At 52.4% G+C, this 27857-nt stretch overlaps 1 protein-coding gene across 6 annotated transcripts; it reads left to right on the forward strand.

The window, feature by feature from the left end:
• Nucleotides 1-607: 607 nt before the first annotated feature.
• SUPT5H (SPT5 homolog, DSIF elongation factor subunit) lies at nt 608-27249 on the forward strand. Of its 6 annotated transcripts, none has more exons than XM_057314383.1 (30): nt 608-632; nt 987-1064; nt 5407-5572; nt 8913-8978; nt 9524-9538; nt 10017-10086; nt 10203-10271; nt 10369-10434; nt 10648-10678; nt 11045-11113; nt 15572-15823; nt 16865-16954; nt 17065-17135; nt 18805-18910; nt 19157-19250; nt 19339-19475; nt 19935-20090; nt 20192-20338; nt 21168-21314; nt 21402-21527; nt 22379-22463; nt 22799-22918; nt 22999-23101; nt 23187-23314; nt 23410-23515; nt 23928-24086; nt 24204-24372; nt 24719-24922; nt 26657-26752; nt 26826-27249. In XM_057314383.1, the coding sequence occupies exons 2-30, from the start codon at nt 990-992 to the stop codon at nt 26967-26969; spliced, it is 3267 nt and encodes a 1088-aa protein (XP_057170366.1). In that variant the 5' UTR covers nt 608-632; nt 987-989; the 3' UTR covers nt 26970-27249. The 6 variants fall into 6 exon arrangements, with proteins under 6 accessions (XP_057170366.1, XP_044234000.3, XP_057170368.1 ...); XM_044378065.3 differs by having other exon boundaries at nt 9527-9538; XM_057314385.1 differs by lacking the exon at nt 608-632 and adding an exon at nt 645-723.
• The last annotated feature ends 608 nt before the right edge of the window (nt 27250-27857 follow it).

The following is a 27857-nucleotide window of genomic DNA, read 5'->3' on the forward strand; positions in this document are numbered from 1 at the left end:
CCCAACCACACCATACTACCCTGTAACTAGGTGCATATTAAATTTCTGTCAGTTGAATCCAGATGTCTCAATGCTTATGCAAGAAATTTTAGCAATGTGTTTTAAAAGTTTCTGATTTGCTTCCCTCTTCCATCAGATCCATCTTTCTCATCTCTCTCTCATGCCCAGTCCTCTTTGCCACCCTCAGACAAATAAGTACTAATATGTAAATTCACACTGATTTAAACCTAGGGATTTATAAAAGAAAACAACGGTTTTCAGGGTCGCCCAAACTTGGGGAGGAGTCTTAAGTCTGCCACAGTGCAGTTTATTTTTCTGAACTTGTCGACAAAATGGGGGTACTTACCTCCTAGGAATGTTTTAGAGGGTCTAAGATAAAGTCTGATTTATTTGCTAACTCATTATGATTTGGTCATTTTCTGACTCTTCACGGCTTGGCACGCCACATTAGTAAATTCAAGCACGAGCTCCTTATCTGGAAACGCCAGTCGGAGAAGAGGAGTAACTATACTCCTCTTTGACCCTCCCAAGATGTCGACGCCATGCTCAGATCTGCCACTTTCAAGATGGCGTCCTGGAAGTGCGTCGCCGGAGATGATCCTCGGAAATTTCGCGTTAGGCGAGGCCAACGGGTAGGTTCTCGCGAGAGGGCACGTCAGTTCCCAGCCAGGCGTCGTGTGAACAGCTGCTGACACCGAAGACTTGTAAGGTGGAACCGGAGCGGTGAGGGGTGGGTCGGACGCCGAGGTGGCAGGACCGGGGGTCGCCGGGGCCCAGGGAGGCTTAGAGCCCGCATTCGGGGACACGGAGGTTGTAGCAGGTGGCTTAGGGGGTACCCTTTGGGGCTCACGGTTGCCAGAACGAGGCTGCCGGAAGTGCGCTAAGGGATTTTTCTTCTTCCCGGGAACTGGCGGGGAAACTGAGGCTGGGGTGGGGCTCCTGTTTGGGGGACGCACTGAGGGCGCCGTCTTTTCCTGCAAGAGCAGAAGATGTCGGACAGCGAGGATAGCAACTTCTCCGAGGAGGAGGATAGCGAGCGCAGCAGTGACGGCGAGGAGGCCGAGGTGTGTGGCTGGGACATGGTGGGGAGGCATCGCGCCTAGGGACAGGACCAGGGCAGAAAGGCCCCTGTGGGAGCTCAGAGGAGATCAGAACGAGCTCTGGCCTCTGGGAGCTTCCAGGTTGTTGGTAATGATAGAGAAGTAGGCAAGCCTAAGTCAAGAAGAGGAACAGGTGCGGGAGGCCAAGGAAGCCCCAGGTACAGTGAAATAGCAGGTGATGTGTATAAAGGACCTGGCATATAGGAAGCAGTCAGTGTTAGGTTTTATTTTGGGGTGTGCTCCTTCATTTTGGAAATATATTTTTAGTGCCTACTGTGTACTGGGCACAATTCTTTGTCCGGGAACTGCACCAGTAAGCAAAACAGATTTTGGAAGTCTTTGCCTTTGTGGTCGTAAATAAACATAACTGATAATTATATATTTTAGTAAGGCAGAGGGTACCCTGGAGAAAAGTAGATAAGGGGAATAGGGAGTCTTGGTCAGTTTTAACTAAGGTGAGTCTGAGAGGGCAATGTTTGAAAAAAGACATTGTGGGAGGTGAGGGAGAGAGTTGTGCGTGGAAGAAAAGTGTTGCAGTAAGGGGAAGCAGCACGTGCAAAGTTGGGAGCGTGTCTGCATGTTCAGGAAGTAACAAGGAATTGAGCTTAGCCACACCAGAGTGAGTGCAACAGAGAAGTAACAGGAGTCAGGTCATATAGGATCTTGAAGGTTCTGGTGAGGAATTTGTCCTGATTGAGGGCGACAGAGCCGTGAGAGGTTTTGCAGCAAAGAAGGAGTATGATCTCATGTTTTGAAAGGCTCATTCTGGCTTTGGGTCTATCGAATGTTACTGTTTCAGGAACCAAATAACATTTCCAGGGACTTACCTGATTTTAAATATTCTGCTATTAACTATTTTCTTCTTTTGTTTATTTCTGATTTATTTGTTGATTAAATAAATGTTTGAGCATCTACTACTGTGTTCCAGATTCTTCCTGGTGTTGGAGAGAGTGGAGCCAGGCAAATCTTTGCTTTCACAGAGTTTACAATTAGTAGCATCAGTTAACAAACTAATAAAGAGATGACTTGATGATTGTAGATGTCCCCTTTAACCTCCAGAAACGTAAATCAGTTTGTTAAAATTAGTTGCTAACACTCGTAAGGGCTATTTCATGTAAAAATCATGATTTTCTGCTTTTCTGGGAAAGCGAGAGAAGCCAGCAACCAGAGACCCAGGACTGTTCTGTCGAGGAGCTCTTTGCTCAAGAAGTGTCAGCCTGCTGTAGAATGGGGAATTTTCTCCAATTCTTGGGATAAATCAGTTATCATTTACCATCATGCCTACCTTATGGAGGATTTAAGGAAAGATTTCATGTACTTGTGTCCTGGAAAATATCAGGTAGAGAGTACCATGGGTTTCTTTTGAGCTGCCCTACTTAGTTTCTTGACCTCTATAGGCATTTGATTGTCAATCCTTGTGCCTTCTGGGGGTCCTCAGCTTCCAGTGAAGAGTTGGAGGAATTGAGAAGCCGTGGTGGGGGTGAAGGAAGTGGGAGGATGCTAGGAAGGGCTTTTGCTTCAAGCAGTAGCACTGGGTTCTTGTTCTCTCTGACTCATGGCTTCAAGGCACTGCTTGTGGTTAAATCCTGGTGGTAATGAGACCAGGATCCCAGGGTCCTTTTCCTGGCTGGGACATCTGGTTTGCTGTTCCACTTCCCCAACACCACACCAGGCTCTTACTCACCTGCTGGCTTGTCTGCTATCACCAGATGAGGCAGGAGGACAGTGAGAGGCCAGCCAGAGATGGGACTGGATAGGCTTTTTGGACAGCCAGATGTTAGCATGTCCTTGAAGGACCAGGCCCTGTGGAACGAAGAAGATAGGGATAGCAGATGGTACCCCTGTTGGGGGAATGAGCTGTTTCACCATTCTCAGCCCCAGTAACCTGCTCATTCGTACATTGAACAAGTGTTCCTAGAGTTTCAATCATGTTGGGATGACTGGCTCCCTCATGGAGCTCTCTGTCCTGGGGTGGAGATAGTTTTATAAACAGATGGTTCCTTCAGGGGATCGTGAGGATGGACAGTGTAAGAGCACATTCAAGCCCTAAGATAACACAAAGACAGTAAATGGGAGCCCTCTCCTCAGGGATTGGGGAGCCAGGTTTGGAGAGAAGGTTTTGCTGGGACTGAGCCAGCGGAATGATGACAAGGTTCCTTGAAATCAGGCTGTGGTCCTGTTGTGGTTTGAGTTGGTAAAATGTGGGATATTGGGGATTAGTCAGGAATATGTACTAAACAGATCTTTCAGTTGTCTTCTGTCCCATCCCTGGACTGGGTGATGTTGGGGACCCAGCAGTGCCTGAGATAGCCTGGTTCCTGCTCTTAGGGAGCTCACAGTGGTCAAGGCTGTGATGGAGGAAGCTGGAGGATATGCCTGACTTTGCTGGGTGCAGGGGGTAGGCATGACTTCCTGGAAGAGGGGGTATTTTGATTGAAGTAGGAGTGAGAGGCAAAGCAGAGTAGCTTTTTTGCAGAGGGCCAGCATGGATGATGGATAGCACCGAGAGAGCATGGTACGAGTGGTTCAGTGTGGCTGGGACTTAGCGTTTGGAAGGGGGAGCCCAAAGAGGCAGTATGAAAGGGAGAAGCAGTGGGTAGAGTGTTTCTAGTCTAGGCTGCTAAGAGCTGGTTCTTTACCTTAGGGCAGTGGGGAGCCATGGCCATGTTTGAAGCAGGGGACCCAATGATCTGTTTCATGTTTTAGATCATACTTAGTTTTCCAAGACTACAGGATGCATTCCAGGTCAGGGGTGATGAGAGGTGCTTTTAGATGGGTAAGAACAAGACTTTAAGCCACATTGAATCATCATGGAGTTATTTCCTGTGTAAGTTGCATGTCCTGTCTTTTGACTGGGTCACAGAGAAAGTTTCACTTTGGTGCTACTGTGTCTTGAACACTTTTCTGAAATTTGCTTGTCTCCCTGTTTGTCAGGAGAAGAGGTGTTTGGCTTAGAGCCTGGGGCCGGCAACAGTATCATGCTAGAACTTAATAATAACATTGTTTTGGTTTTATCTTTATGGTTACTTGTTGCTGTGGCAAGCCAACTTTAAAAATGTTTTTACTTCTGAACTGTTTCAAAGTATGGAAAAGTTTCTTTGTTAAGTTAAATGAAAACGTGAGTGAATTTAAAGAAAATATTAGATAAATGAGTTGTACTGATGGGAATTTGGCAAAAGGCCTCAAGTTAGTGAAGAAAAGATTGAAGTTTGGGGAGCACTGTTTTGTCTGGATCATTTCCTTTTGTGACTGGTTTGGAAAAAGGGATTAGAGGCGAAGAGGCTGGGGAAGAAGGGGCTAGGTTTTAGAGGGCAGCCTTCTGGCCGAGGCTAGGGCCTGTAGGGATGGGGAGGAAGGGACAGATTGGAGGGACAGTGTTCCAAAAGCAAGAGAGGCCAAGAGTTTGGTGCCTGATGGAAGCTAGAGGGAGCCAGCACAGGTCTGGGGGAAGACACTGAGATCAGTGTAGGACGTGGTGTGTGTGCAGGACTCAGAGGACATCTGGGGGAGCCATTTGTGGAGGCTGCTGACACATGGGGGCCTCTAGTACTGGAAGTAAGTGTGAACTGGAGACAGATAGGGCATCACCTGCAGAGACAGGAGCTGAGACTGTAGAAGGTAAAGTGGCCCAAGGGGAGAGTGTATGCAGCGAGAAGCGGCGTAGTCCTCCGGCTGAAGCCTGGGGACGGAAGCCAGCACTGGAGGGGTGAGCAGAGGAAGAGGGCCGTGCAGAGGACCAGCCAGAGAAGTTGGAGAAAAGCCAGGGTAATGTGATGTGACGGATGCCAAGGAAAGAGCTTTTCTCTAGGGAGGGAGGATCAGTGGTGTGAAATGTTTTGTAGGTAAGGAGTAAAGATTGTTCATGGAATTAGCAACAAGAGGCAGGCAGTGACCTTGGGGAGCAGTGTGGACTGGAACTAGAGATACAGGAATCGTGGTCACAGAGACATCCGCCAGCCAAGGGAGCGGATGAGGGCCTAGGGAGTTGTAGGGTGGAAAGAGACGAGGACCAAGGACCAAACTTCATGGAGCTACATTTACAGGCCAAGTAGAGGCTAGCAAGGAAGTCTGGTGGAGCAGGGGGTCTGGGTTAGCTTCCAGGTATTGGCTGGGTGGATGACAGTGCTGTCACTGAGATAGGATGGCTAGCAGAGAGGTCTGGCCAGGGGGGAAGGGAGTGTATGCAAAGCAAAGAGGGTTATGACTAGCCAGGCAGAGCTGGAGTCCAATTTGGGGGTGGGAGGGGCTTGGTGTCTGGATTTGGGGGTCCAGAGCCTTGGTGCCCCAACCGTACCTGACTCTCCAGGTAGAGGAAGAGCGGCGGAGTGTAGCAGGCAGTGAGAAGGAGGAAGAGCCCGAGGAAGAAGAGGAGGAGGAAGAGGAGGAAGAATATGATGAGGAAGAGGAAGAGGAAGATGATGACCGGCCTCCCAAGAAACCCCGCCACGGCGGCTTCATTCTGGACGAGGCTGGTATGTCACAGGGCTGGCAAGTGCTGAGCAGAGGCTGGACTCCACCTTCACTTCTGTTTCTTGAATGTACCTTTTTTTAGAAAAAATTTTTGTTTTGGTAAATGTCAAACCCACAGTAGTAGGATAGCGTGTGGAACCTCCACGTCCCATCAGCTTGCGTCAAGAGTTAACAGCTTGGTGCCAGTCTTGTTTTGCTGCTTCCTCCTCACTCCCGCCCACTGCTGGATGATGTCAAAGCAAATCCCAAATACGTAATTTTGCCCCAAAATATTTCTCTCTATATTCCTAAAACATCAGTCCTTTTAAAATACACCGTTGTAATACCGTTATCATCCTTTAAAAACCTGAAATCTGTGCTCGTCGTGAAAAGCGCTGATGACCTAGGCGCAGGCAGGACAGGGTTGTGGGTGCCCCTTGGCCTGCCTCTGCTCTCTTCTCCATGTGGCCCTGGGTAGAGTCGCTGTCCGGCTCTTGGAGCCCCTTTTCCCCTCTGTTCAGGGGGACAAACAGTCCTTCGCGTAACAACAGGGGTATTTTGAGGATTTGGGGGAGCTGAGCATGTAAAGCACGTCAAGTAGATGGCAACCCAAAGTGATGTGCCCAGCCTCGAGCAGGCCCACAGGAAAGGGGGTTATCTATTAGTGCCCTCTATGCCCATGTCACACCACTGTTCTGTAAACTGTTTTTTTTTTTTTTTTTTTTTTACTTTCAACGATTGTGGAGGAGCATACAACATAGCATAGATTAAATGAGTTAATTCATGTAAAGAAAGTTTTCTGAACAACTTTTGGCACCTCGGTGCTCAATAAAGTTTAGCTGCTGTCATCCTCATCAACCTGGAAATACCCATTTTCCCCCAATGACTACATAGTATTTTTTCCATAATCTGTTTTATTATTTTATTTATTTATTTAATCTTCTTGGACATTGAAGTTTGTGTTTTTCATTATTACAAGTAGCAGTGCTGGGAACATTTTCTGTATTTAGACCATAGATGCAAGTTATTACCTGGACTGGGGGTTCTGAACCTTGTTTGTGCTGTGGCTCCTTTGGCAGTCTGCTGAAGTCTGCAGACCCCTGCTTAGAACCATGCTGTGAAATGCTGAGGGGAAAAATAACATAGGATTCCAGAGAGAACAATTATACTGAAATATGGTAGCCAAATATTCACAGAATGTGTGGGTTTCGTCCTGAATGCATTGAAATAACAAGATTTAGTGGAGGGTCTGATAATCTAATTTTTTTAAAAGATTTTATTTATTTATTTGACAGAGATAAAGACAGCAGTGAGAGAGGGAACACAAGCAGGGGGAGTGGGAGAGGAAGAAACAGGCTCATAGTGGAGGAGCCCGATATGGGGCTCGATCCCAGAACACTGGGATCACGCCCTGAGCCGAAAGCAGATGCTTAACGACTGCGCCACCCAGGCGCCCCAAGAATCTAATTTCTAAGTAGCAATGAGTGCAAATGACATTTTGAGATATCTGCAGCTGTAACGGGCTGGGAAAATATCAGAGTTCGCTGCTAACGTTGTTGTGATTTATTTCCATTGTTCATAATTGATGTAAATACGACTTTTCAATTAGTGATAGTAAAAATGTAGTGTTTTGTCTGTCGTGGACCCCAAAGATTTTGTACATGGTAAATCCCTATGAGTCAAACTGCTGGGCAAAGGAATACATGTGATTTTAAAGCCTTTCGATGTCTGTGGCCAACTATTGGGCCCTGGAAAGGTCATACCAGATCCTTCCACCAGCCATGTAAAGGCGAGTGCTTGTTCCCCACACCCATGTAAAGGAGAACCACTTGGAATGCCATCTGCCATTTTCTTGGGTCTCTCTCCTCTGAGGGTAAACCAGGGAGCAGAGGGCCAGGAGATGCTCGGAACACTGCTGGTCTTCCCCTTAAAGGCTGAGGGGAGGGAGTCCTTTCTTCAAGAAGAGGTCTCAGGTAGTAGAAGGACCCAGATCAAAAGAAGGGATAACATGCTGTGTGACACCGACATGGACTGCCAGGGACAACCACGTGTTGGTGGTGGGAGCATCGTTGGGCACTGCATGTGGGAAGGCTCTGTGGCGGTGCCCACTGACGTTTAACAGTCAGGGACCCTTTGATCCAGCAGTTCTTTTTTAGGAGTTCACCCGACAATTAAACTTGCACACGAATACACAAGGCCAAAGGTGGTTGCGGCAGTCTTCTTTGCAGTTGTAAATGTCTGGTGTCTGGTGACCTAAATGTCCGTTGATGGGAAGGGTCTGGTAAAATGAGTTGTGGGGCAGATCGCCAGATAGCAAATGAGGCATGTGCTCCTACAGAGGCACCCGAGGCTCGTAGGATTGCTTAGAAAAAGAGGAAGGTACCAAACAGTGTGTCATAAAGTTGCGTTGGGGCAGGGGGTGGTGGAGGGTTTAGATGCGTTTCCTCTATAGGCACAGGTGATCTCTAGGCAAGACACTGGTCATGGAGGTGCCTCTGGGGAAGGGGACTGAGCTAGCGGGGGCTAGAAACGGGCGGGAGACTTCCCTGCACACATACATCCTCTGAACGCTTTGAATTGTTTCATCAGGTGCGGGTATCACTGTTCAGTTTTTAGTATAATATTCGCTACGTATGGAAGAGCACGAGTAATTTAGTGAAGAGATTCGGTGCGTGAACCCTGGAGCTAGCCTGTGTCTCCGGGACCAGCTGAGTCTTTGGGTCCCGTGTCTGGGCCTCAGAGCCCTTACTGTCAGATCGGAACGGTGCCGGTACTGGAGGACGCCGTGCGGAATCTGTGGCAAGTGCTCACAGCAGAGCAGGGCACACGGGACACTCTCAGGAAGAGTTAATGTTACAGACCTGAGGGAATGTCAACAAAACCCACGGATTGTGAATTGCATCTTTAAAAAAACCGTATACTGATGTTGATAGTTTAGAGGGAGATTTTGTGTTTGCTTATTTAGATCTGATTTTTTTTTTAGTTTATTATTATTTTTTTTAGTAATCTCTACACCCAACATGGGGCTTGAACTCTTGACCCCAAGATCAAGAGTTGCATGCTCTGCTGACTAAGCCAGCCTGGTGTCCCTGATCCGATTTTTCAACGGACTTGTGGATGGGGTTGGGGGAGGGGTGGCTTTTAGAGCCTGGTGGAGGTGGGGCTGCATGGGAGACCCTATCCCGTGGCTTGAAGCAGCTTCGTGGCTTCAGGCGAGAGCCTCACCTGTGCGGGCCTCTCTGTCCTGACCCGCAAGGTGAATGGTTGTCATGCCCGCCTCCCAGTGATGTCTTCCTGCAACTACTGTCATGAGGTCACCTTTGCTGCAGCTGCCTCCCTGACTGCTTGGCTTTCGTGTTGCAGATGTGGACGATGAGTATGAGGATGAGGACCAGTGGGAGGACGGAGCAGAGGACATTCTAGAGAAAGGTATGTGGGGGCCCCACCTCTGTAAGACCGCTTTGGGGTGTGACCGAGAGGGTCTTGAGAGCCCATCCCCCACCCATGCCCTACACCCCCCCCCCCACCCGCCTCACCTCGCTTCTTTCTGTCGTTGCCAGAGAGACCAGCTCTGTACCCTTTTCCTTTTAGGCCCATGAGTTGGGGGGCGGGGGCTGTGGGTGGTGGGTGTGATGGGAAGAGGACTCTGGGATCCCAGGGCCCCAGTGAATCCCTTCTGGGAGTTGTTGGGGCGGGTGGGCTCTGTCCCAAGATACCCCCCACTTCCTGGGCCAGTGCCCCCACTTCCCTGTTATTTTCCGTTTTGTGCGCCTCATACATTTCGGCTTCTCCCCCAACCACCCGGTGCCTGGCCTTTACTTTTGATTTTCAACCTTCCTGTGTCCCTCCCTTCCCCTTCCCCCAACCCATTGGTTAATTTCGCTGCTATAATTTGGCTCATACTTTGTCTGCCCTCGCCCACCACCACCACCACCACCACCACCACCACCACCACCACCTCCTCTTCCTCCAAGTAGAAGAGATCGAAGGTAAGAATCTGAAAACTGTGATTCCCCGACCCTCCTCCCATATCCTGACATCTCCTTCCTGCCCACGACACCCTCCCTCCACCCCTGGCCCCTTCTGGCCCTGGGGGCTCTGACTCATAGAGGGTCCAGAATCAGGGACTTCTGAGGTCGGGTCTCCAGCCATTGGCCTGGGAAAGTGTGTGTGTTTATGTGTGCGTGTGAACATTGTGGGCGGCAGGGATGGAGTTCAGGGAATACTTAGTGGCTGTGAGATGGGGAATGGCTGGAAGTCCCCACCTGTTGGTCCCTGTCCCCCAAGTCGTCTTCATGAGAAGCAGGATTGCTGAGCAGGACAGAATAGAGGGTGAGGGTTGGGGGTTCCTCAGTGAGGTGTCTCCTGCCCCAGGGCCCAACTCTGGCCCTCTCAGCCCCCATCACTTTCTCCAGGCCCCTGGCTTTCACCTCCCCTTACTCACCCCACCTGCCCATTTTTCTGCAGCCTCCAATATCGATAATGTTGTTCTGGATGAAGACCGTTCTGGGGCTCGCCGCCTACAAAACCTCTGGAGGTAAGCAGGGAGGCGAAAGGGTGAGACTGGCTCTCAGGGGAGATTTGGGGGCAGCTCGGCCCACCCTTCTCTCCACAGCCTTTCATTCATGTTTACTTTCCCCCTTCACACCCCAGGGACCAGCGAGAGGAAGAACTGGGCGAGTATTACATGAAGAAATATGCCAAGTCGTCTGTGGGAGAGACGTAAGGGCATGGGATTGGGGCAGGTGGTCCCTTTTTGGGAGGGGTCAGGGCTCTGACTGAGCATCAGCCCCCTTCCCAACTGCTGTCCTCTCTCCAGGGTGTATGGCGGATCCGATGAGCTCTCGGATGACATCACCCAGCAGCAGCTGCTCCCAGGAGTCAAGTAAGGGGAGGGTGGCATGGGCACGCTGAGATGGGGGGATTCTTGTATTGGGGTGATGAGCGTACGCAGACACAGAGCGGGCGACGGTGGGGACTAGTGGCAAGTTGGCACTCCTGCTTATGGATGGAAGGATGAAGAAGGAGAATTGGTGGAGGGAGGAGAGGAAGGATGGGTGTGGTGATCTGAAGGGCTTCCTTTTCCTGTCCTGTCTAGGGACCCAAATCTGTGGACTGTCAAATGTAAGGTGTGTACTCTGGGAGGCAGGGGAATGTGGGAGGCGGCCTGGTCAGGGAGGGCTCGCCATCTTTCTGTCCTGGGTCTTCTTGGCCTGTCAGTCTCTCGGTCCTGTCTCTGCCTCTTCATCCCGCACCTCCCGGCCCCCCTTGCCCCCCTCTCCTCCCCTCATTTACTCACTGTCTCCCACCCCTGTCTGTCTTGCCGCCCGTCCTTCTTGCTTGGTGCCTCTTCGTCTTCTTGCTCCTCTCTCTCTCTAGTCTGTTTTATCTTTCTTTCCTGATGACTCTGTCTGCCTTGCTGCTGTCTCCTGCCCCCTTTCCTATGTCTGTTCTTCATGTCTTCATCTCTCTGAAGGCACTCTCTCTCCTTCCAGATTGGGGAGGAACGGGCCACAGCCATTTCCTTGATGCGCAAGTTCATTGCCTACCAGTTCACAGACACGGTAAGTCGGGTAGGCAGGCAGCTTGGAAAAGAGAGAGTGAGCCCGAAGGGACGGACTAGATAGGTCCAAGGATATTAAGTGCCCGTTACGTGAGCTGCTTAAGCTAGAACGACCCCTCCCTGGATCGAAGGGCTCTTCAGTGCCCGACAGAGGTGTCGTCTTCACTGTCTTTGCATTCCTGGCAGGGGTCACCAGCGCCTGTAGCCCTCCAGAAGTCAGCCGTCTTAGCTTCCTGAGCCTTTTCTGAGTCAGTTCTGCCCATTCACCAACCGTGTTGGGCAGCTGTCACCCTTCCAGTGTTTGGGAGGAGTCCTAGGGTAGAACAGTGTGGCTGAGTGTGTCAGGGGACAGGCCCGTCAGGGGGAGAATTCTTTCCTTCTCTCTTTCATGCAGTCATCACATACCCGCCGAACCCCTGCTCTGGGCAGGTCTCTGACTGGAAGGTGGTAAGGATACATGGTGACCGTGCCAGAGCCGGTCCCGCCCCTTCGGGGCTTACTCACAGCCCACAAAAATGAAGATGTTGCATTAAGTTCACGGGTCTTTCTTCAGGCTGTTGGAGTTTGAGTCCTGCCCCTGCTGCATCTTAGCCTTGTGACCTTGATCAAGCCACTTCCCCTTTCTGGGCGCCCTGCTGGCCCTGCAGCATCATTAGGGTTAAATAGCTCTGGACGTGTCCAGCTTTCAGCCAGGACTTGTCCTGCAGCTTGTGTTCAATAAATACAGTTATTGTCGGAGGCATAATTGTCAGTTTGGGAACAGGGGCAAATCCTACAAAGGGTATACTCAGAATTCACGAAATGTGGAACCACTAACCCTGTGCTGGCTGGTGATTTGCTTTCTGAATATGATCCGTGTTAGGCTGAGTGCATTGCTTTTACCTGCTGAAGCAGTGGATGTCGGTCAGTGGGGTCAAGTGGATGGTTGCAGGATTTGCAGGTGATGTGAAGTGTGCTCAAACCTCAGTCATGTATCCTGGGCAAAGTTCTAGTGACCATTTGAGTTACGACTGATTATTGCTTTTTCTTTTGATGACCAAAGTCGTATATGTTTATTGTAGAAGGCCGAGTCTCCCTCCCCGAGTTCCAGTTTTCAGAAGGAAGTACTATTGGTTGTGTGTCTTTCCAGGTCATCTTCTCTGCAAGTCAAAAAATGTCTGTTTTTGTTGTTTTGTTTTTTTAAACAAAATGGTATTACGTGGTATATGTATTATTCAGCAGTGAGCCTTTTGTCAATGCCTTAATCATCTCATGACCAGTAAATATAAGGCGGTTTCCATTTTCTGCTATCACAAGCAATGCTGAAACAATTTAGTTGTTTCTTTTTTTTTTTTTTTTTAAGATTTTATTTATTTATTTGACACAGAGAGAGGCAGCGAGAGAGGGAACACGAGCAGAGGGAGTGGGAGAGAGAGAAGCAGGCTTCCCGCTGAGCAGGGAGCCCGATGCAGGGTTCGATCCCAGAACGCTGGGATCATGACCTGAGCCGAAGGCAGATGCTTAAAGACTGAGCCACCCAGGCGCCCCATAGTTGTTTCTTTTTTAATTGAGATGTAATTTTCATAAAATTCAGGGTCATGGTGTCTGATCTTTCTTATATATTGGCTGAATCCTGTTCTATTTTATTAAAGATATTTGCTTCAGTGTTCATAAGAGATACCAGTTTGTAGTTTCGTAACGATGCCTGTTTCTGGTATCAGGTTAATATTAGATTCATAGGATGAGATGGGAAATGTTACTTCCAATGAAAAGAGTTTGTGAAGAGGGGCGCCTGGGTGGCTCAGTAGGTTAAGCGTCTGCCTTCAGCTCAGGTCATGATCCCAGGGTCCTGGGGTTGAGCCCCACATTGGGCTCCTGCTCAGTGAAGAGCCTGCTTCTCCCTCTCCCTCTGCTTCTCCCCCCACAGATCGTGTTCATGCACGTGTGTGCTTTCACTCGCTCTCTCTTACGCTCACGTCCACTTGCTCTCTATCTCAAATAAGTAAAGTCCTTAAAATTTTTAAAAAATAAAACGTTGGGTAGAATCCATCAGTGAAGCTGTCTTAGTCTTGGCTGTGTGTGTGTGTGTGTGCGTGTGCGTGTGCGCGCGCGTGTGGAAATTTTTTCTATTACTAATTCAGTATCGTTGCTTCTTTTTTTTTTTTTAAAGATTTTATTTATTTATTTGACAGAGATAGAGACAGCCAGCGAGAGAGGGAACACAAGCAGGGGGAGTGGGAGAGGAAGAAGCAGGCTCATAGCGGAGGAGCCTGATGTGGGGCTCGATCCCACAACGCCGGGATCACGCCCTGAGCTTGAAGGCAGATGCTTAACCGCTGTGCCACCCAGGCGCCCCCAGTATCGTTACTTCTTATAGGTCTATTCAGATTTTCTTTCTGAGTTAGTTTTGGTAATGTATGTCTTTCTATGGGAAACATTTGTTTCATTGAGGTTATCCAGTTTGTTGGTGTGCAGTGGTTCATACTATTGCTTCATAATCCTGTCAGTTTGGTGGTAGTGTCCTTTCTTCCATTCCTGATTTTAGTAATTGGAGTCTTGAGTGACGTGGGTCTCTTGTCTCTTTCTTGATCAACCTGGCTGAAAGGCTGTCAGGTTTGTTAGTCTTTTCAAAGAACCAGCTTTTGGTTTTGATGGACTTCTCTATTTTTCTATTTCCTATTTTATTTATTTCCTCTCTGATCTTTGTTATTTCTTTCCTTCTGCTTGCTTGGCGTTTAGTTTTCTTTACCGTTTTTAGTTTCTTTCTTTTTTTTTAAGAGGTGGGGTGGGGCAGAGGGAGAACGAAAGAGGATCCCAAGCAGGCTCCACACCCAGCGCAGAGCCCGACATGGGGCTCGATCCCACAACCCTGAGATCGTGACCTGAGTGGAAATCAAGAGTCGGACGCTTAACAGACTGAGGCACCCAGGCGCCCCTCCTTTTTTAGTTTCTTAAACGTGGAAGGTTAAGTTATTTTTCTTTTTTACCGCTCTAAATTTACCTCTAAGCACAGCTTTTTCACATCCTATAAGGTTTAGTGTTTTTCATTCATCTCAAAATATTTTCTAATTTCCCTTGTAATTCTTAGGGTCTTTTTGTTTTAAAATATTTCATTTTTAAGTCATCTCTGCACCCAGTGTGGGGCTTGAACCCAGAACCCCGAGATTAAGAGTCTCACACTCCACGCACTGAGCCAGCCCTGCACCCTGTAATTCTGACTTTTATTTATTTTTTTCCTAAGATTTTATTTACTTATTTGACAGAGAGAGAGAGAAAGCACAGGCAGGGGGAGTAGCAGACAGAGGGAGAGGGAGAAGCAGGCTCCCTGACTGAGCCACCCAGGCGCCCCTAATTCTTACTTTTAATTCATTGGTTACTTAGGAATGTATTTCCACATAGTTGTGAATTTTCTAAATCTGTTACTGATTTCTAATTCCACTCCCATGTGGTTGGAGAATGTATCTCATATGATTTCAATTCTTTTACATTTGTTGAGACTTAACTTAAGGGCCTAACATATGGTTTATCCTGGAGAGTGTTAAGTGTGCCCTAAGAGTATGGATTCTGGTGTTGTTCGACAGAGTTCTGTCTATAGATGCGTGTGAGGTCTAGTCGGTTTATAGAATTGCTCAAGTGCTCTGTTCCCATGTTGATCTTCTGTCTAGTCCTATTTTTGAAAGTAGGGTATTGCCCCCAGTTATTATTGGTGAACTGTCAGTTTCTCCTTTTATTTCGGTTGCTTTTTGCCTTGTGTCTTTTGCCTTGTGTCTTTTGAGGTTCTGTTGTTAGGTTCATATGTATTTGTACTTCTTGTATCTTCTTGAATGATTGAACCATTTATCAGTATAAGACGTCCTTGTTTGTCTCCGGTAGCTTTTGTCTTAAAGCGTGTTCTGTTTGCCTTTAGCGTAGTCCTTCCAGTTCTCTTCAGTCCAGTTTATACATAGCATCTGCTGTCTGTCTTTTTCTTTCTTTTCTTTTCTTTTCTTTTCTTTTCTTTTCTTTTCTTTTCTTTCTTCGTGCTTGCAGGGGGTGGGGAGGGGCAGAGAGAGAGAGAGAATCTCATGCAGGCTTCACACCCAGCGCAGAGTCGAACATGGGGCTTGATCTCGTGACCCTGAGATCATGACCTGAGCTGAAATCAAGAGTCAGACGCCTAAGGGACTGAGCCCCCCAGGCGCCCTATGTTTGTTACCTTTGTGTGTCACTATATAGAGATTCGTTAGTTTATAAGTGCGACGTTGCATTTCGTAGAGTGGTTCTGCCGTGGTTTAACAAATCCCTCTTGGGGGCATTTACAAATGTCCGGTCTTGTTTGTTTGCTGTAATCAGTAACTCTGCTGCAGACATCCTTGTGTCCAGATCATAGCGTGAACGTTTCTGTGGGATAAATCCCTGAAGAGCGAGCACTGTGGTGGCAGCTGTCACTGTTCGGTGCATGCACGTCTCACTGTTTCCTGCCGCGGGCTCGGTCCTGCAGCCCCTGCAGATTAAGTCAGTGGTGGCGCCGGAGCATGTGAAGGGCTACATCTACGTGGAGGCCTACAAGCAGACGCACGTGAAGCAGGCCATCGAGGGTGTGGGCAACCTGCGGCTTGGCTACTGGAACCAGCAGATGGTGCCCATCAAGGAGATGACAGATGTGCTCAAAGTCGTGAAGGAGGTGGCCAACCTGAAGCCAAAATCCTGGGTCCGCCTCAAGAGGGGCATCTATAAGGACGACATTGCCCAGGTGCCAGGGCTGGGGGTGGGGCAGGGTAGCTGAGGGGCCGGGGCTTGCCGTCACATTCCTGCTTCCCTATTCAGTCCCCTCCCTTTTCCTTGAAATGGATGACCGTCTTCTGTGTGTGTTCAAAGCACGATGAGTAAGATCTGAGGGAGGTGAGGGAGGGAGCCTTGTGGAGTATTTGGGCAAGAGTGTTGTGGCAGTAGGAACAGCATGTGAATAGGGCCGCCCTGGCTGAAGCAGAAGGTGAGAGCGGCGGGAGATGGGCTCAGGGAGGGGACTGCGCCTGTGGCCCATCATAGGGCTTTGGCTTCTGCTGGAGGTGGAGGGACACTGCAGGACTTGGATTTTAATAGGATTATTCTGGTAGCTTCATTGAGAATAGATTCCTGGTTCTCACGTTCTCAGGCAGGGGCAGTATTGCCTGCAGGGGACCTTTCTTGGTTGTGTCAACTGAGGAGGGAGTTGCTCTAGCATCTAGTGGTTAGAAGCCAGGGTTGCTAATGTCCTACAGTGTAGGGGACAGCCCCCCACAACAAAGAATTACCTGGCTGTCAAACCCTGGGCTGGACTGGATTGGGCCACAGGAGCACAGAGACCAGTGAGGAGACCACTACCCATAGTCCTGGTGGCCGGTGATGGGACAGGCCCAGGGTTGCAGTAGGGAGGAGGGGGAAGAGGTCAGAGTTTCTGAAGGCAGAGCTGACAAGAGTTGCTTGCCCCTGGGAGATGGAAGAGGAAGAGGGAGTCCAGAACGACTCCCAGGCCAGAGCAGAAGGAATGATGGAGTGGGAGACAACTGGGCGAGGAGCAGGCTTGGGGGCCACCAGGGGGTTTGTTGTGGCTGTACTCGGTGTGAGGGGCCTTGCAGACATCCGAGTAGAGGTGTCAAGCAGCCGGTGGGTGTTGTGCTTCAGAGTTGAGAGGACACAGGTTAGAGAGAATGTGGGGTGTGATTTCTTCGCCATCACCCCCTGTCCTGCCCTTCCTGTGTCTAGGGGCGGGGCGGGAAGGCCAGGGCCCTCCTTACCACGCCCCTCTCCTCAGGTGGATTATGTGGAGCCCAGCCAAAACACCATCTCCTTGAAGATGATCCCCCGCATTGACTACGACCGCATCAAGGCCCGCATGAGCTTGGTACCGGGGGACGCCCTGGGGCTCACGGGTGGGGAGGGTGCGCCCGATCCTTGCCGGTGGCCGAGCCCTCCTCCTTCTCCCTTCCCACCCACGCCCCCTTGCCTCCACAGAAAGACTGGTTTGCCAAAAGGAAGAAGTTTAAGCGGCCTCCTCAGAGGCTGTTCGACGCTGAGAAGATCAGGTGAGTGTCACTGGGGCCTGGCTGGGCAGGTCCTCTGAGCTGTGACGCAGAGTGTGCCTCCGCAGGCCCCCCGCAGGAATGGGCCCCCTGACCCATTTTACTTTGCGAATGGTCAGCTTGGCGACATTGCCTCAGCCAAGTTATCGAACATCCCTGGGCCTCTGGCTCCTCTGCCATAACCATCAACAGTGATGCCCCTGCCTCCTGGGATTGTCGTGAGAATCAGATGAATTAATGCTCATGTGTACCCAGAATAGCATGTCAGGCTTTGTGAGGTCTCTTTCCCTGACCTCCTGATGCCTGGACAGAGGACATGGAGCTACAGAGCCCTTCCCCATCAGGGTGTGTCCTTCGCCCTCCCCAGCTGGAGAGAGCTTTGGAGCAGCCCAGTGACCCCAGTGTTCCAGTGCTGCGAGAGGGCTCCCAATGGGGAGGGCAGGAGGGGAGGAGATGGAGGAACGAGGCCCTGGTCCTATTCTGGAACCCTTTGTGAGCCACCAGATGGATTTTCATTCCTTTAAAGGGGAATTGTAGAATGCCTTTTGACGTGCACCCCAGGACTTGAATAATACTTCATATGCTCGAATTGGACCCACTCCCCCCGCCCCGCCCTCCGCTGTCCACCTGACTGGACCTCCTTTTACTGAGTGCCCTGACCCGGCCCACAGAGCTCGCTCGGGCCTCCACCAAACTCAGCACGCCGAGAAGAGGATTGAGCGCGTGGCAGGAGGAGCTCGGCCTGCTCCCCCACACTTCCTTTCTGGGAGTGGGGGAGGCTTTCCCTCCTCGCTCTAGAAGTGGGGGCCGGAACTGAGTGTCCCCCACCCCACGTACAGGGCCAGGAGAGTTAGGGCATAGGCTTGGGAGTCCCATCTCCCAAATTCGAATCTGGACTCAGACCGCCCTAGCTGTGAGGTGTGCCCCATACGAACCTCACTCCCTCATTTCCCTGGGAAATGCGGCTCATGTGAGTGATGCCAGAGGCTTCGGGGAGGAGTCTGTGAGGTGCATGGCCAGGCCTGGCGCAGGCTGAGTGCTCCATGCGTGTTACCCGTTGGCGCGGTCCAATACTGTGTCCCGCTAGTCTTCACCGAGGGCCTCCACTGTGCGAGCTGCCACTCTAGGGGAAATAGCAGTGAATGAAAAACGTTAGACGTCCACCCTTCGGGAGCTGCCATTGTGGTTAGGGAGACACACCAAACAGTAGCTCATGAGAGGGTGAGGTGCACTGTGCTGAGCAGTCAAGCAGGGAGAGTGGGCAGTGGGGTGCAGGGAGCAGCCTTGGGGCTTGTGACAGGTCACTCGGCGAGGAGGGCATGCGGTGGGAGGGGATGGGGCAGCCACCCTGGGATCCTCTTCCCCCTCTGCCAGCAGAGGAGCCTGAGGGTCAGCAAGATTCTCTTTTTTTTTTTTTTTTTTAAAGATTTTATTTATTTATTTGACACAGAGACAGAGACAGAGACAGCCAGTGAGAGAGAGACAAGAAGGGGGAGTGGGAGAGGAAGAAGCAGGCACCCAGCAGAGAAGCCCGATGTGGGGCTCGATCCCAGAACGCCAGGGTCATGCCCTAAGCTAAAGGCAGACGCTTAACGACTGAGCCACCCAGGCGCCCCAGCAAGATTCTCTTCTTAATCCCCCTCTCCATCTTCTCTCTCCCACAAAATCCCAGGTCTCTGGGCGGCGATGTTGCCTCTGATGGTGACTTCCTCATCTTCGAGGGGAACCGTTACAGCAGGAAGGGCTTTCTGTTCAAGAGCTTTGCCATGTCTGCTGTGGTGAGGGTCCCAGAGGGTGTCTTGCTTACCATGTTGGGGAGCAAGGAGGCCAGGCTTTCTCTCCCTCCTTTAGTCCAGGCCCCGGAGCAGTGGGTGGTCTGGGTCTGTCCTGGGTAATCTTCCAAGTGAGGAGTGTAGGAGCGTCCCTAGGGAAATAAATCTCACCATCTCCCTATCCCGCTCAGCTGGGCTGGGACACTGACCTTTGTCTACTTCCTCCTCTTCCCCTTGTCTCTTGGGCTCCAGATCACGGAGGGTGTGAAGCCCACACTTTCTGAACTGGAGAAGTTTGAGGACCAGCCGGAGGGCATTGACCTTGAGGTGGTGACTGAGAGCACAGGTATTTGGCCCCTTCAGTAACTCAGGCCAAGGAGGAGGGGCAGCTCATGGCGGGCAGCCCCCAAGTCAGCTGTGCATCTGCCCTGCAGGGAAGGAGCGGGAGCACAACTTCCAGCCTGGGGACAATGTGGAGGTGTGTGAGGGCGAGCTCATCAACCTGCAGGGCAAGATCCTCAGCGTGGATGGCAACAAGATCACCATCATGCCCAAGCACGAGGACCTCAAGGTGGGAGCCGGGCCGCCCGCACGCACGTGTGTGATCGTGGTGTAAGCCAAGGTGGCTGCCCGGTTTGAGTTGGGTTTAAGGGCACATACGTCTGTGTCTGTGTGTCTGTGTGTCCATCTGAGGGTCTGTCCAGGCTAGCATGGTGTGTCTGGGGTGAGGCTTTCTCTGGCTAGGCCTGAGGAAGTGTCTAGTCTCTGTCCTACGTTTTGGGGACAGGCTTTCTGTGTGTGGAGTAAAGGGGTGTCCAGGCTGATATCCCGAGTCTGAGGTGAGCGGTCTCTGGGGCAGTCTGAGGGTGGGCCAGGTGGCCTTCAGGAGTCTGTGGTCGGGTGCTGTGAGCTTGGAGTCGGTCTTGGCAAGGTCTTTTCTGAGCATGTGAGTGGCTTCTGGAGAGGGGGAGGCAGGCGGGATGTGGTAGCTTCCCTTCCCTGGCTCAGCATCCCCACACCTGATCCCCAGGACATGCTCGAGTTCCCGGCCCAGGAACTTCGGAAGTACTTTAAAATGGGGGACCACGTGAAGGTGATTGCTGGCCGATTTGAGGGTGACACAGGCCTCATTGTGCGAGTGGAGGAGAACTTCGTCATCCTCTTCTCTGACCTCACCATGCATGAGGTAGGTGAGAGGAGGGAGGGAGTGGCATGGAATGTGCCAGGATGAGACCCAGGCTGAGGAGCCGCTTGGACCCTGCTTCACCCCTTTCCCGTGTCCCGCAGCTGAAAGTGCTCCCCCGGGACCTGCAGCTCTGCTCAGAGACGGCATCGGGCGTGGATGTGGGGGGCCAGCACGAGTGGGGGGAGCTGGTGCAGCTGGACCCCCAGACCGTGGGTGTCATCGTGCGACTGGAGCGGGAGACCTTCCAGGTATGTGTGTTGCACTCAGTGGCAGGGCTTCCTTGTAGGGGTCTTCCTCTCCCTTGAACTCCTCATCGTGGGAGGTGGTGGAGCCTGGTGGCCAAGAATGCAGACTGTTCTGGGCGGCAGATCCGGCTCTGTCAGCCGGGGTTGGCTCTGTGCTGTTGGGCAAGCGGCACATCATTTACCTTCTCCGTGTGTGTTTCATAGCCTGTAAAATGGAGATCATGGTAGCATGTACTTCATTTACTGTGACTGAGGCCCTGAGATCGAACACGTAAACACAGGTGCTTGCTCAAGGGCTGGGGCTGCAGGTGCCCTCCTCCCCTCCATCTATATCCCGTGGACGTGGGCGTCAGGGCCTCATGCTTAGGACCCTGGACTCTGGATTCATATCTTCGCTCTGTTGTCCCATGCTGTGTGACCTGGATCTGGTGACATGCCCTCTCTGGGTCTGAGATTCCCCCCTGTGTAAAATGGGAATCATGACAGCAAGTTTTGAGGCCTCAGTGAAATCTTGTGTGAAGAATTTGTAGGGGGCCTGGCACACAGTGATGGGTAAACATGTTAACATCTACTCCTCCACCCATTTCTCAGGTCCCTGATGCTCAGTCGGGATGGAGTCTCCTCCCGAAAGGTGTTTTGGAATGATTGGAAACATTTTTGTTTGACCCAGTGCCTGGGCAGAGGTGCTCTAAGACTGCTGGGGGGTCTAGACTTCTGCAGAGCTTGGAACAGTCTCCCACAGGAAGGGTCATCCCACCTTAGGGAAGCCCTACTCCACGTCACCCCTTTCTACTCTCACGGCTCAACATCCCCCCCCCCCCCCGGTCCGTAGGTGCTGAACATGTATGGGAAGGTGGTGACCGTCAGGCACCAGGCTGTGACCCGGAAGAAGGACAACCGCTTTGCCGTGGCCCTGGACTCGGAACAGAATAACATCCATGTGAAGGACATCGTCAAAGTCATTGACGGCCCCCACTCAGTGAGTATAAGCTCCTGCCCTTCGGCCCCGCCTGCAACTGCTGGGGTGGGGCCCGGCCCCAAGAGTGACCATCCTTTCCCCATCCAGGGCCGGGAGGGCGAAATTCGCCATCTCTTCCGCAGCTTCGCCTTCCTGCACTGCAAGAAACTGGTGGAGAACGGGGGCATGTTTGTGTGCAAGACCCGCCACCTGGTCCTGGCAGGGGGCTCCAAGGTGAGGCGGGTGCAGTGGCACCCTGGCTCTTGGGTTCCTGGCCTTCCCTGCTCTCAGCAGTGATGAGAATGGGCTTGTGGGGGATGAGGAGGGCACAAGTCAGGCTCCGGTCCTTGGCAGAGTTTCTTGGGTTTCTGAGCTTTTTATCAAATCGTTCATCCGTTTGGGTTTTTTTTTTTTGAACACCTGTCAGGTGCCTGACACTGAGATACAACAGTGACTAAGACAAACGTCTCTGCCCTTCTAGAGCTGCTAGCCTAGAGACGAACAGATCAATAAATACAGACGTTGTACAGCGTGAGGTGATGACAGGAGTAGAACAGGATAGGGAGAGAATCATGGGGGGCTGCTGCTTTAGCTGGAGAAGGTTCAGGAAAGGCCTCCTTGAGGTGACACCTGAGCAGACACCCGAACGAAGGGACCCGGAGCTGTGTGACTGTCCCTGGGGAGCAGCAGATGCAGATGAGGTGGGACGTGTGGGAAAGCTATACAGAACCAGGTATCAGAAAGGAAATCAGGCCCAGGCTTTGGGGAGATGGGACCAGGAGCTGGTCCTCAGGGCCCTGTGCATGGGGTGAGGAATTCTCCTGACTTGCAGTCTTTACATCACCAGGGCCAGAAAGTCCTGGCCAGGGGAGGACCGGGCCTCTTGATTGACGGGCCCATGGTGGCATAGGGGCGGCAGTTTCCCCAAAGGCAAATGGAGGCATCGTCATTAGAAGGAGGCAGAGATGGCCGCCAGGCCAGTTCAAGCAGGAACTATTCCCAAATGGAGGCAGGCAGTGGCATGGGGGCCAGGAGCCTGTCCCCCAGGCCCCTGCCTGCTGGTTCACTTCTCATCCCTTCCCTAGCCCCGAGATGTGACCAACTTCACGGTGGGTGGCTTTGCCCCTATGAGCCCCCGGATCAGCAGTCCCATGCACCCCAGCGCTGGAGGTGAGGGGGAGTTGGGCAGGGATGTGTCTCAGGGCTAGGGGTGGATTTTTCAGCCCACACTCTCTGGGTGTCTGCTCTGCTGGCCTGGCCATGGTGGAGTTCACAGCTTACAGAGACCAGGACCCTCCCCCACCACGGCCCCCAGTGGCAGGCCAGGGTGGTCACAGCGGGGCTGGGGCTGTGGTGGGAGCCTCCCGGAGGGAGCTCCTTAAACCGGTGGGTGTGCGTTGGAGGAGTCAGGCGGGTGGAGAGGCACCTTGAGGGCGCCATGTGGACGCAGCATGTGAGGGGAGGACATGGCCTTGGCGCCTGGTGACGTTCTCCTTCCTCTCCAGGTCAGCGCGGTGGCTTTGGCAGCCCCGGCGGCGGCGGCGGAGGCATGAGCAGGGGCCGGGGGCGGAGAGACAATGAGCTCATCGGCCAGACTGTGCGCATCTCCCAAGGGCCCTACAAAGGTGATCTTGAGGGCCGTGTTGGAGGCCTGGGAAGGGGCATGGTGGAGCCCCCCCCAGCTTGACCCCCATCTCCTCACCAGGCTACATCGGTGTGGTGAAGGATGCCACCGAGTCCACAGCCCGCGTGGAGCTGCACTCCACCTGCCAGACCATCTCTGTGGACCGTCAGCGGCTCACGACGGTGTACGGGCCAGGGCAGGGCAGGGCCAGGAGGGGGGTTGTTAAGTGAGAGGGCCCTACTCACCCCACTAGTTTTCTGTGTCTGCAGGGGCTCACGGCGCCCGGGAGGCATGACCTCAACCTACGGGCGGACGCCCATGTACGGCTCCCAGACGCCCATGTATGGCTCTGGCTCCCGCACACCCATGTATGGCTCTCAGACCCCTCTCCAGGATGGTGAGCGTGCCCTGGGCACAGGAGGAGGGATGACGTGGCGGGGCCTGGCGACGGGGCAGAGCGAACAAACATCTCTCCCACTGTCCCCATTTCAGGCAGCCGCACCCCACATTACGGTTCACAGACACCCCTGCATGACGGCAGCCGCACTCCTGCTCAGAGTGGGGCCTGGGACCCCAACAATCCCAACACGCCATCCAGGTGAGGATCGGGTGGGGGGCAGGGTTCCCTGAGGCCCTGTGTGTGAGTGGTTCTGCTGGGTGTCTGTGGGATGGAGGGGTCTCTGTGGCCCTCCCTGAATTCTCTGCTCCCAGCCCCGGGCTGTTCATGTGTGAAGGGGTGGGTGGGCCTGGGGCTGGCAATGGGATAGTCTCCAGTCCCCCCCAGAGTAGCATGCTGTGGTGAAGACCTAGGCTGGGAGACAGATTTGTGTGCTCTAGGTCACGTGACCAGCTGTGTGACCTTGGGCAGGCAGCCTTGTCTGCCTCCCAGTCTCCTCAGCTGTGAAATGGAGGCCCCTGGATGGGGCTGTTGTGAGGTGTTCAGTGCCCTGTTGGAAGCATTTGCTAAATCGTTGCCATTACCACATTCTCAACAGACCTCTCTCCAACAGGGCGGAAGAAGAATACGAGTATGCCTTCGACGACGAGCCCACCCCGTCCCCACAGGCCTATGGGGGCACCCCCAATCCCCAAACACCTGGCTATCCCGACCCCTCATCCCCACAGGTCAACCCTCAGTATAACCCACAGACGCCAGGGACGCCAGCCATGTGAGTCCACTGGGGCTAACCTGAATCAAACCTCTCCCAGACCCTCTCCGCTGCCATTAGCTTCTTCTCTTCAGCACCATCCCCAGCAAATGACCCCTTCTGTCTTTGACTCTCCAGGTACAACACAGACCAGTTCTCCCCCTATGCTGCCCCCTCCCCGCAAGGCTCCTACCAGCCCAGCCCCAGCCCGCAGAGCTACCACCAGGTGGCGCCAAGCCCAGCAGGCTACCAGAACACCCACTCTCCAGCTAGCTACCACCCCACACCCTCACCCATGGCCTATCAGGTATCGGTGAGCTTCCTGCCCTTAAGGGTGATGGCCTAGGGGGCGCCAGGGTGGCCATTCGGTTAAGTGTCTGACTCTTGGTTTCGGCTCAGGTCGTGATCTCAGGGTCTTGAGATTGAGCTGTGTGTTGGGCTCGGAGCTCAGCGAGAAGTCTGCTAAAGCTTCTCTCTCCCTCTCCCTCTGCCCCTCCCTGGACTCGCATGCTCACTCTCTCTTGCTCTTTCTCTCTCTAAAATAAGCAAATCTTTAAAGAAAAAGTGGGGGGACCAGGATGGGCCTTGGGTCTATGGGGACAGCCAAGCTAGAGGACCTATTTTTAACAACGCTGTCCCCCTTTCACCCCCAGGCCAGCCCCAGCCCGAGCCCTGTTGGCTACAGTCCGATGACGCCCGGAGCCCCCTCCCCTGGTGGCTACAACCCGCACACGCCAGGCTCAGGCATTGAGCAGAATTCCAGCGACTGGGTAACCACTGACATCCAGGTGAAGGTGCGGGACACCTACCTGGATACGCAGGTGGTGGGGCAGACAGGAGTCATCCGCAGCGTCACAGTAAGTGGGGCCCAGGTTGGTGGGTGGGCAGGTATCCTCTCCTTTGGGGTCCCCAATCTCTGTGGCTACTGGGTTCTTTTTTACCACCTAACCACGTTTTCCAGTACCCGTTGATAGCTGGAATAGCAGGTGTGGAAGGGCTGGCCTGCAGGCCCCACAGGGCAGGGGTTTCTCCCTGTCGCGTGCATGGCTGGTACCCTCTCGGCCTGGAGCAGTGACTGGCACCCAGGACCTAGATTACACTTTAACATAGTCCTCTGAGACCAGTCCTCTGGACTGAGCGCTCCTCTGTGTCTGGCTTCAGTTTAGTGCCAGGCACCCCTACCCCTAGCGCTCCCCCTGCTCCAGCATCACTGGCCTTTCCATTCCTCGCCGTCACCAAATTTCCTGCAGCCTTGGGGCCTTTGCTCATCACTTTCCTCTGTCTAGGACTCTCTTCCTTCCATCGTTTTTCTAGTAAACTGCTACTCGTCCTTCAGGAAAGCCTTTGAGCTATCTCAGATCTGTCTCCTAGAAGTCTGTGTAATTTTTTCCATGTTACCTACCTGCTGCCTAAAAGCTTAAAGTTTACTTAGGGGGTGATTCTTTGGTTACTAAGCCTGTATTTCATTTCTAAGTAGTTGTAGTTTCTAGATGAGGAACCAACAGTGTGTTGGCCTTCCAGTAAATATTACTTGAATTAATTAAACACCAGAGACCAAGACAGCTCCAGGCCCTGCCCTTAACGTAGCTCCCATTCTAGTTGGGGAGGCAGACATGTCCCCAAAGAGGGAGAGCCTGAGTGACCAGAGCTGGGATACAAGAAGCCCCGAGAACAAGGGAAGCTATGGGAACCTAGAGGAGGCACCCTTACTCAACTTTGGAGGGGTTGGGGAGGTGCTTCCTGGAGAAGGAGGCGTCTGCACCGAGACTTGATGGACGAATAGGAGTAAGCCAAGAGAGATGACTGCGGGGGGAGGGGTTAAATGTGTTCCAGAAAGAGGGGACTTGGAAAGGCCTAGAGGTGAGGGAAAGCCTGGCACATCTGGGGAGTTGGAGTGTATTCATTATGGCTGGAACATAGAAAGCCTAGGGGGAAGGTGAGTGACAAGGCCAGAGAAGTGACTGGGCCAGGTCCTGTGGCAGCCTGGGGACCTTGGACTGTGTCCTGAGGAATCTATGCAGGCAGGGCAGTGGTGGGATCGGGCCTATGGTTTATTAATTCACCATGTTGCTCTAGCAGGGATGGATTTGATGGGTGAAACTGGGGGCTCGGAGCCCAGGGGGAGGTCAGGCTGCCTCATAAGGCTATGAGGAAGAGAGTAGGGAGGGAGGTGGCAGAGACCCTCAGAAGGCCAAATGAACACACCTCAGAGCTAGAGGTTATTGGTGAAAGAGCTGACTAACATGAGGTCAGAGCTCCAGCCAGGGACTAGGAACTGTGAGGATATCCCTAAGACACAGGCGGGCCCAGGAGGGGAAAGATGAGGCCCACTCGGGACATGAAGAGTCGGGTACCTGAGAAGCAGTCTCTTTGGGCCCAAGTTTGCTTCGTTCTGGTGCTTCCCATGATCTGGGATCAGCCCCCACATACCACAGGCCCAGGAACCAGGCCCAACTTTTGGCCTTTGCTGCCCTTGTGTCACCTTGGGAAAGCGACTCGTTCGAATGAGTCCTGAGCCCACGGCCCCCGAGTGTGGGCAGCAGTCCTACGCTGGAAACAGGCCAGACTGACCAGGCTGTCCCTACCCACAGGGAGGCATGTGCTCCGTGTACCTAAAGGACAGTGAGAAGGTGGTCAGCATCTCCAGTGAGCACCTGGAGCCCATCACCCCCACCAAGAACAACAAGGTAAGGGGGGCCAAGGGGACGTGGGGGCCTTGGGCTGCTGACACGGACCCTGACCCCGTGTTCGCCCTCCCAGGTGAAGGTGATCCTGGGTGAGGATCGGGAAGCCACGGGGGTCCTATTGAGCATCGATGGGGAGGACGGCATCGTCCGCATGGACCTTGATGAGCAGCTCAAGATCCTCAACCTCCGCTTCCTGGGGAAGCTTCTGGAGGCCTGAGGAACACAGGGCGGGCGGACTTCCGCAGATACCTGGCAGATGGAGAGTGTCCCTCCTTCCTTCCCAGGCCCTTGACTCCGACACAGGGCCTGAGGCCTGGACCAGGGCTAATCTGGTTGTTCAGGATTTCCTTTATTTTCCTTTCTGGGTTCCTATCTCCCTCCCTGATGTTCATGGGAATCAGAATAGAGTCTGGGGGAGGGTCCCCACCTTCTGTACCCTCCCTTCCCCAGCTTGCTTTTGTGTTATGGTCTTTCAATAAAAAGCTGTTTGGTCAAAAGTGGTGTGTTTGTCTGTGTTTTGTAAGTGGGGTCATTTGCAGACCCTACTTACTTCCTGGGAAATAACTGGATGGTACCTAATAAGCCTCAGTTTCCCCATCTAGAAAATGACACTGCCTACACCAGAGGGCTCTTCAAGATTGTATGAGGAAACACTGGAAAGAGATTATTAGAATAGCACCTGCCTGTGATTGAAGTTACATCCCATTCTCGCTTATGAGAAGTGAAAATCTGTAAACCCCCCCAGGAAAACCTAAATTCTCCCTACGGTGCAGGATACCGCAGTCGATGGTCCCCTCCCTGGAGCCCACATAGCAGTGACACCAGAATTGCTGTGGCTTGTCTGATGGCTTGGGGGTGGAGATCGGGAGCAAGGTAGAGAATGGGGCTTATTAGTACCTTGACTTTCCTTCACCTTCCTTATTTGACAATCAAATGTCTTTTTTTAATAAATGCAATATAAAACCTATTATAAAATATTTCAGATGTTCAAAAAAGATACAAGGACATCCGGAACACCCACGTCCCCACCACCCGGTTCAGGAAACAGTATGTAGCAGACAGGACTCACTTTAAGCAGCAGCCCCAGTCCATTCCCCTCCAGAGG

The sequence above is a fragment of the Ursus arctos genome, unplaced genomic scaffold (genome assembly GCF_023065955.2).
Source record: "Ursus arctos isolate Adak ecotype North America unplaced genomic scaffold, UrsArc2.0 scaffold_19, whole genome shotgun sequence".
NCBI lineage: Eukaryota > Metazoa > Chordata > Mammalia > Carnivora > Ursidae > Ursus > Ursus arctos.

Excerpts from the sequence above, each read along its gene's own strand:
- SUPT5H (XM_057314383.1), top strand. The coding sequence starts at position 990 with ATGTCGGACAGCGAGGATAGCAACTTCTCCGAGGAGGAGGATAGCGAG. Across the intron at positions 19,476-19,934 it reads CCAAGCACGAGGACCTCAAG|GACATGCTCGAGTTCCCGGC; the intron begins GTGGGAGCCGGG and ends CCTGATCCCCAG. Across the intron at positions 26,753-26,825 it reads CCCCCACCAAGAACAACAAG|GTGAAGGTGATCCTGGGTGA; the intron begins GTAAGGGGGGCC and ends TCGCCCTCCCAG.